General features: G+C 32.3%; 1 protein-coding gene across 1 annotated transcript; it reads left to right on the top strand.

Annotated features, from left to right (window-relative positions):
- The first annotated feature begins 218 nt into the window (after positions 1 to 218).
- LOC132751021 (phospholipid scramblase 2-like) lies at positions 219 to 8,322 on the top strand. Its single transcript, XM_060741120.1, has 6 exons — positions 219 to 391; positions 801 to 878; positions 2,056 to 2,251; positions 3,917 to 4,028; positions 4,588 to 4,684; positions 5,957 to 8,322. Exons 1-6 carry the CDS (start codon positions 220 to 222, stop codon positions 6,046 to 6,048), a joined length of 747 nt encoding a protein of 248 aa, XP_060597103.1. The 5' UTR covers position 219; the 3' UTR covers positions 6,049 to 8,322.
- The last annotated feature ends 1,328 nt before the right edge of the window (positions 8,323 to 9,650 follow it).

The raw sequence follows: 9,650 nt of genomic DNA on the forward strand, positions 1-9,650 counted from the left end.
CACTATTTCAAACATAAATCTTATTTTTGTAGACACAATCTTATTTTTGCGAAAATAGCTTATCTATACCGCTTCTCTAACACTTATTTTTTTATTTAAAGTTGAGTTATTGTCCATGAAACAGGAAATTAAAAATGATAAAACTGTAAAAACTGTTAGCTATTCTTGTACTTTGTTTAAAATGATGTCATTATGAAATTTGTTTCAGATTAATCCAGAATGTCTGTTGTCATAGCTCAGCCAGGTCAAGGACAGAAAGGTGTTGGCATGCCAATGGCACCAATGTCTGAAGTACAGACAATTGTGCTACCCCATGGTCTCCCGCAAGGCCTGGCTTATCTTTCTGCTTTAAGTGAGGTACAGATCCACCAACAGTTTGATGCTTTAGAAGGTAAAGATTTTAATGAGAATCCTTTTAAAGCATGTTAAGTGTTGACCTGTGGAGCACAGGATGAGGTGTACTGTAGTGAGGTTTGGCTGGCTTTAAAGATTTAACAACAAATTCACATCAGTGTTTCTGACAGCTTTAGAAGTTAATTTAGGTATCCAATGTTACATGTTGACCTGGCTACAGGGAATCTTCACAATTGTATTGTTGTGAATTTTCTGACAAGATTAATTTGTGAATTTTCCACAGTTATGTCCAAAATGGGAAAATATCTATTGTTATTGTAGATTTACCTCTGTTTTATGCAAAATATTTACTTTTCTTTATACATCATACTATTTACTTTGTATATGAATTTTACATTGTTATTTTTTTCTTTTTCATTTCATCCTATTAATATTGTCTCTTTTAGTATTGTCTGGTTGTGAGAGAAACAATAAATACCAAATCTGCAATTCTAACAATCAACAGTTTATGTATGCTAAAGAAGGTAAGTTAGTAACTTGTCTGTTTTGATAAAAAAAATACAAACTCACAGCTGAGTCATATCCACTCTAGGCTAAGTACAAGTTTTTCTGTGATATTTTGGTTTGAAACAATACGTTTTAACACAGTTTATCCTACATAATGCTAATATAACTATATTTTAATGTACCTACATATTTTATTTAACCGTTATTGGCCAATCACTTGTAAACCTGTCCCAACTCTCAAGGAAGGAAGGAGCATAGGGGAGACATGAGTTTTTGCCTTCTGTATGTCCCCACACACTGCTTGGTCTTAATGCCATCATTTTGTTTTGGCATCAAAATAGATAAGGATATGTTTAAATCACAGTGCAGTGGCTTTTAGTGGGGGGTATAACCTTTGTATTAAGGGTTTTAAAATACAAATATCTTAGTCACTCTTCACTTATTCCAAGAAAAGGAGGCACATACTTGCAAATGGCTTGTGCATTGCTTTCAAGTATTGATTTAAAAATCAGGAAATGTTTTTAGGTTCCAGCTCATTTTGGTTAATGTTTAAAGTAAGTAAGTAAGGGTGCAACAATTCAGCTTTCTCTTGATTAGATTCTCGATTAATGCTTTGCGATTTAAGCCGCATCATGAGAGAACCAACATATGATAATGGGTTTGCGACCAGCCTGGATCTAGCCAGCCTGCGCATCCGCGCAGTCTGATCAGGATCCATGCTGTTCGCTATCAGTTTCTCTACTTGTTATAGGGTTTGTAAGCAAACAGCATGGATCCTGATAAGACCGCGTGGATGCGCATTTGATAATTTCAATTTGAGTTAACATTAGGTTTTCTGTTAGGAATACTTAAAAAAAATATATATTTACATTGAAAGACACTTGACTTTAATGACCCAAAAACATCAACAATTTGTAGTTTGTCTATTAGTGTTTAAATTACAAGGGTTTTGATTGGTTGATAGAGAACGCATAACCAATGAAAAAATGCTTGCTCAAGAAGGAGAAATGTTTGCAAAAATAGTGACAACTAATCAAATCACGGCAATGACAAATTGAGAATTGAATTGTCGGCTATTAATGCTGTTTGGCATAATCTTGATTAATCATTTCACTCCTGTATTTGAAATACTACTTCTGAATCAAACGCTACAGATTTGTTACCAGTCTGTATGTATTGTTTTGTTATTTAAAGACACAGACTGTTTGACACGTCAGTGTTTTGGAACGATGCGACCATTCACCATGAATATAACTGACAACAACTGGCAGCCTCTAATACAGATGTACCGACCTCTGAAGTGTGTAGGTAGCTTTATGTGGTGTTGTTGTCTACAGGAGATGAGTATCATGTCACCACCGGGTAATACCATCGGATCTATCAAACAAATGTAAGTCTCATTCTGTATATAGAATGTCATCAGGGATTTACTGGATGCAGCATTCTGCATCCATACAGCACTAAAATGCCTAATTGAATGCACAGTTCTTCACCTCTTGCATCCAAGTAGGTGCAGCAAAATGTAATACTGGCTTAATTTTGCATAACATCATAAATAACCCTTGCAGTACATTTTAAGTATTGGCTACTGATAAGATATATTCAGAAAGTTGGTAAGTTCCATTGTTTAGTACGAATTCAGACTGCTTGAATTAGATGTTGAACTTATTTATTTATATGTACTGTACAACGCCGTTGAATATTGTTAAATAGAAACAGGCGTTTAATTAAATGAAAAGTTTCAAGTTTCAAGGTTGCAAACCCATTATGTTGGTTTTGTTGTGATGCGGCTCATTAATGTCTTTCTTTAGAGATATCTAGATGTTGAGTATATTTGTTATCTCCAAGTATTGTGGGTAAAATCAATAAAACATTGTTGAAATATGATATTGGAACTACAAGACACTGCTTCTAAACACTGCCTCTAACAAATATTATTGTTTGATATAGTATATACACTGTGTAATATATTAAGATATAATCAATATCTGCTAAATAATACTGAGGTTACATTGAATGAAATGTTGTTAGTACAAAGAAATACAATACATTCATAAATAATTAAGAACTTCTTTAATATCTTTTCCTTTTCTGTTGTAAATATGTGTGTATCATTAAGGTAATGTATCCATCATGTATTTGGTTTGAATGAAGCAGATTTTACACCTTTCTCAGAGAATGTTTTCGAATGTTTTAGGGACAATTGGCCCTAATTCTTTGGTAATCTCAAACTTGCCTGAGCACAATTTGCTATAGGTGACCTATTGTGATAATTGTGTCAGACTGTCTGCCAGTATGGGTATTGCAAAAGTAAAAGAGGGCCAAATAATTTAAAAAGAACAGTTTAAAGAATATAATGAGATTCATTCTTTAACAATAGAATAAAGGGCCTTAGCCCTTTCTACACTAAAGAATGTAACAAAATGATTGGCCTCTTCAATTCCTTGTGACGTCTGCCTTTCAAAATTTTGAGTTCTAAGCCAATTAGTCAACATTATCAAAATATTGCAGGAATTTTCTTTGGGTGATCGTCTGTCAGAATGTTTGTAAAAAAACCCATCCATGCAGAACTCTTGTTGCCATGGCAATGAAAGGGAAATATTTTAAACATCTTTCTGTCAAAAACAGTTTGTCAGATTTTGATAATATTTCACAAAAATCACACCATTGTGAAACCACCTACCAATCTGGTTCAGATAATGTTGATAAGTTTAAACCTGGGAAGATATATATGTCTTTATGTATATAACCAGGTTTTAAAACATGACTGCTTGATGATGTGGTCTTATTTTCCTTGTATCATGTGTATATGAATATGATATTATTTCACAGAAATGATCCCTTAGTGAAATTATACCAATATAAAAAATAAGTTTGGTTAGTTAAAATTAAAGTACAGTACTGTGTAGTTATGGAGTGGTGTCACTAAAGTTTGTTGAGAAATCTGTAATAATGATCTTGATTAAATTTGCTTGTCAGATACTGAAATAATTGAGTTAAATAGACGTGTAGATTGACATATCAGTTATTTAGTTTCACTGTTTTACGTTGCTAGATGGACATGTTGGTTACCCAAGTATGAGGTGTATGACAATCAGGGAAGTCATATTTTCACTATCAATGGTGAATGTTGCTACTGTGCTTGTGGGACTGACATAAATTTCCAGGTGAGACGTCATTTCAATATTTTCATTTGGTCATGTTCATAGGCCTCAACCTAGTATTTACTTCCAAAAACAAAGCCAAAAGCATTGATTTAAAAAAAATGTCAAAGATGTACACAGATTTATGTATGATAACAGAACAGAACAGTTCTGTTCTGTATAATAACAAATGATGACTGTTGATACAGAAATCATAAAATACCCAATTATTTCTTACTTATAATTTCTTTCTTCTTTTGAATTCTATGTGGCTGATTTAAAGTACCATTAAGTCAGTTGACATTTAGCTCTCTGATTGAAATCATTACATTTTGTATTTACTTTTTCTAAATCAATATGATGATATCTTTAAAAACTTGAACATGTTAATCTGACAACATCACTGTTTACTGTCATGTTGGCTTGTAGTCTTGTTATAATCAAATGATCATGAAGTACACTCTGCAATTTTCATATTATTTTGTTGTGATCATTGCTTTCAAGGGATCACCCTTTTTCCAGATTTTTTATTCTATTTTACTGCATGTTATATGATGGTATGCACTTTGCTATTATTGACCAGGTGAGTGATGTAACTGGTACAGATGTTGGTCGTATCATCAAACATTGGGGTGGCTGTAGGGAACTGTGTGGAGGTGTGAATGACTTCAGTGTACAGTGTATGTACTTTATCTTACTGTTTTGTATACTTTATTTTAATGAAAAGTAAATCTTTTGAGTAAAATGCTCATAATATATACCCTTTAAACCTGCTAATAATGATTATTTCTATTACATGTATAATGGATCTGTCAAGGTTTGAATTTGAAACAGTCCATTCAAATTTAAAGGGATTTCAATATCAAATTACAAAAATTGAGCTGTCAACAGTATAGAGCCTTGTCAGACTTCACGGATGTGCAGGCTGGCCTGGTTCTATACTGGTGGCAAAGGCTGATCACTTTTGGATCCAGCGGGTTAAGGGTTAAACAATGTCTTTCACCTTTTAGTTCTGATGATCCACTTTCACAGTTGGTTTAAAATGTTTGCTTCTCCTCATTGGCTTTTAAAGGCTAAGATCAACTTTCATTAGTAGACAGAACTGATGGTTGTTGCTTTCAGATGTTGCTATAGAGAGGTTAAGATTATTATGAAGTAAAACTTTTCAAAGAGTTGATACTGTTGTTGTAGAAAGGTTATTGCTGTATAGAGGATAACTCTGCAGATGTTGCACTTTATTTTTGCACAATTACCTCCCTTTATCAAGAACTGATGGTGTTTGTAGTTTTCACTCTGAATCATGAGTAAGCCACATTGAATTAACCAGAGCACAGTTCAGCCATCGCATTTTCCTGGGCAGGCTGTCAAGTAGTTTACTAATACTAGTTGCCTTCACTTTCGCAAGGAACTGGTAACTTCTGTACATGCCAGAGCAGAGATACATTGCGAATGACCGTAGAAAAGATTTCATCATCAATCACAACGAAAGTGGCCTGATTTGTCTAGGAATTGGACCCAGGTCACCCGATTTACAGTCCAACGCTCTACCTATTGAGCTCACATATTATCAAGATCTGCAATCTTGTGCTTAATCTGTATAAACTAAAAAAATACTGTAAAGAAAATATTTGCATTTGGTTGAGAAATATTCTCTTCAATCTTTCAGCTTATTTAAAACATATGAGCTGCGTCACAACAAAACCAACATAATGGGTTTGTGACCAGCATGGATCCAGACCAGTCAGCGCATCCGCGCAGTCTGATCAGGATCTATGCTGGTCGCTTACCAACTCTATTACAAGTAGAGAAACTGATAGCAAACAGCATGGCTCCTGATCAGACTGCGCGGATCTGCATGGTGGTCTGGATCCATGCTGGTCACAAACACACTATGTTGGTTTTGTCATGACACGGCTCATATAAAATACTAAATTCTTGTTTTATACTTGCAGTCCCAGCAAACATGGATGTGTTTCACAAGACGATTCTAGTGGCAGCTACATTCCTTATTGACTTCATCTATTTTGAGAAAAACAAAAATTAGATGGTTTGAACTTTCAACACTCCACAGTTAGCTTATTTAAATAAGCTGTGTGTGTAATTAAGTTAATCTCTTCTCTTAAAAAAAACACCAAAAAACGTTGATTTAACGTAACATTTTAATCTTCTACTTATTAGACTATCTTTCTCCGTGTTACATGTTACATGTTAACCCCCCACTGTATAATGGACCTAATATTTTATTTAGATTTTTGAGTTTACAGAATGAGAGTGGTGAACAGTTAAATTAAAATTTATATTTTATAGACATTTATTGTAATTGATTAGAGCCATACTTTACAACATTTTGTTAAATTGTTGTACTTAATTAGCTACAACTTACTTTTATCTAAAGAATACATGTCCTTGCCCATTATGTAGGGGAATTGTTTATGTTTATTGTTTGCCTCGGCATTAATCTTATTTATCAGTATATATAAACCAGAGACTTTTATTAGAGATAACTTACATCAAATATACAAGATATTGAATAAGTGTAAGTTTAATACTGAATTTATTGAACAAGTGGAATAAAATTATATTGTGCCAGCCTTTGGCGAGCATCAAATTATTTTATCCAACAAGTTCAATAAATTTAGTTATAAACTTACATTCTTTTAATCACATACCAAAAAATACCACAAAATAAAGACCGTTTGAAGTGAAAAGGAAACATTATCCATTGCTTGGCCTCGAGTATACATGTAACACAAAATATAGTGTGTCTCAATGCAATGTTTATATAAAGCAAATGACATCAAATTAAAATATATGCACAGCTGTCTAATACCATTTTTACTGAGTCGCAAAAGCGCAACAGGTATGTGATAAAAAGCTCCATGATATAAACAGCTTTAAGGTGTTTTAAAGTAGTAATAGTCACTTGATTGTATGATTATTGTTAGAAATATTTACTTTAATGTTACTGTAAGTATACATGTAAGTACAATTTATTTTTGGTCTTACAATTTTAGTCTTATAATTTTCGGTCTTATAATTTTGGTTTTAGAGTTTGATTCTTATTTTTTTTTGGTCTTATAATATTTGGTCTTACATTTTTTTATGATATTTTATTGCACCAACAGTATTCTGGTAACTTGACTTATAATGATGAAAACATGTTAGTGTTCATTCCTTGCTACCAAAAAATGAGCTGTGTCACGACAAAACCAACATAATGGGTTTGCGACCAGCATGGATGAGACCAGCCTGCGCTTCCGCGCAGTCTGGTCAGGATCCATGCTGTTCGCTATCAGTTTCTCTACTTGTAATAGGGTTGGTAGGCGAACAGCATGGATCCTGATCAGACTGCGCGGATGCGCAGGCTGGTCTGGATCAAGCTGTTCACAAACCCAATATGTTGGTTTTGTCATGACACGGCTCAAATGCTTATTGTCACTATTGTCTGTTTTGAGATTGGTAAAAAATTTACTTTTAACTTTTAAATTGTTATATTTTGTGTTCATTTTTGCAATTTTGTTTAATATATTGTTTAATTTTAATGTTGTTCTTCTTTTAGTTGTTAAGATGTTTGTGAAACAGTATTGTTTGGTTTTATTCTTTATACTTTAAACAGATTTTTAATTTTGCATAATATTTACATTGTATATCAGGAGTCATCCTAAAGTTTGTTTTTTAACTATATCTTTTTATCTGGACAATTCAAAGAGTAGGGAGAGCTATTGTACTCACCCTGGCATTGGCAATTCACACTTTGGTTAAGTCTTTGGGTGCAAGTTGGTATGACTAAAACTATTTAAAGGAATCAGAGACAGATGAGATAAGCAACTCCTATATACTCCATTGAAATATCACTCATGCCTAACCAAAAATGAAAAATTAGGCATTTTGTAGCAAATAAAACTTATTGGATTTGCATTTGATCATTTAATATTATATACCATTTAAATGGTAAATCTTTTATCTATTGCTGCATGTTAAAATATTGGGAACTTTCCATGCCTTTCACTTAGAAAAACATAGCAAGACATACCCACTGAGCCAGTTTTTTCGTCAAATAATTAGTTTTGTAACAAAAATTAATAGGTAGTGCTCTTTAAAAATTGATGTATCATTTATTTAAATGGGAACTGTAAATATTTTTACCTGCAGCCATAGACAAATGCATAAGCTTTCAGAAAATGTATTATTTTCCTTATTTTAATATCTGGTTAATAAGTTGCTACAAGTTTTATGTTCAGCAGGAACGTGTGATATTTTATCTGGTTAGGAAGTTGATATCTCTGTTATTATCTCTGTTTCTGAAGGAATGATTTGAAACTTAACACACTTATTAAATGGCATAATGTGAGGTCACTGTTAATTACTGTAACATGGATTTTGTCCTGACTATTGCCCATTTTGAACATAAAGAATTCTACATTATGCAGGCGCTTGTTTTACTATCAAGCACTGGAAAAAAGTTGAGCATGCTGTCCTACAGACAGCTTTTGTTTCAAAACATTTTTAAGGTGTCATGTTGGCACTGATTTAATGTGCCTTTATGTATATTATTGTATACAGATTTTGTGTTAATTATTGTCATATTGTTGTTATATCCTTAAACATGATTATACCTTGAGTTTAACAAGATAACAAAATAGAACATTGAAATCATTCTAAGGCCTATATCTTTTAATTTATACTACATTTTAGTAAGCTGTCACAATAAGTACATGTAAAAGTATATAAGTATACAAATTTAATTTAATAAAAAATCAAAGTTTATTAAGTATGTCAAGTAGATATCAATGGGAAACAAACAACATATGATGATTCTTTGGCTTATTTGATTAGATGGTTGTATTTGTTTGTTTATAAGTTACAGGTCTTGTCTATTCAAATTCTTCACATACATAAGTTTTCCAATCAGTACTAGTAAAAATCTTTTTGTTGTGAATTTATAATTTTGATCTGAGATTTTGGTTTGTCTGGGTATAGTAGGTCATGAGCTTTGCTTGAAAAATTTCAATAAGTGAGTGTTACATATAAGTGCACAACTACATAGAATACTGTAAATACAGGCTCAAACTGATCTGTCAGCCTCTCCATTCATTCTTCACTTAATTGTTAAGATAAATTTTGGGAGTTTGAATCCTACACCAAGCTGGACTTTTTTCTGATACATTTTTTAATTATGCTTAAAAATCTACTTCTATAAATTGGATGATGCTGTGAAAATGTTTGACATAACTTCACTTTTCTTTTCACAAGTCAAAAGTTTGATATGGTACATGTATTTGATGCAGCGTGTGTTCCTGAAAATTGTCACTTGTATCTTTAGGTTATTTTAATATGCTTACTGCTGGCAAAATGACAAAATAAATTTATTATTGGTTATCACACAAAGATTCATATTTTGTAATATTGATATTTTTGCTAATTTTTTTTTCTAAGGTTTTATTGTTCGTCTTGTTTTGTTCTTTTATTCAACAACTTTATGTAGTTTTCTATCAATTTTCACATTAATTTAATTTTATTTTGTTTGTTTTTTTAATTTTATGCTTTTTGCCGGACAAAACTTTGCCACCAGTTTATGTTCTAGTTAAAATCTATATCATGTATACATATAAATCCTTATTTTTACATTCAGTTTTATTTTTAGCT

The sequence above is a fragment of the Ruditapes philippinarum genome, unplaced genomic scaffold (assembly GCF_026571515.1).
Source record: "Ruditapes philippinarum isolate M1 unplaced genomic scaffold, ASM2657151v2 ctg19852_1_1_1_1, whole genome shotgun sequence".
NCBI classification, from domain to species: domain Eukaryota; kingdom Metazoa; phylum Mollusca; class Bivalvia; order Venerida; family Veneridae; genus Ruditapes; species Ruditapes philippinarum.

Excerpts from the sequence above, each read along its gene's own strand:
- LOC132751021 (XM_060741120.1), top strand. The coding sequence starts at position 220 with ATGTCTGTTGTCATAGCTCAGCCAGGTCAAGGACAGAAAGGTGTTGGC. Across the intron at positions 392-800 it reads ACAGTTTGATGCTTTAGAAG|TATTGTCTGGTTGTGAGAGA; the intron begins GTAAAGATTTTA and ends TGTCTCTTTTAG. Across the intron at positions 2,252-3,916 it reads ATCGGATCTATCAAACAAAT|ATGGACATGTTGGTTACCCA; the intron begins GTAAGTCTCATT and ends TTACGTTGCTAG.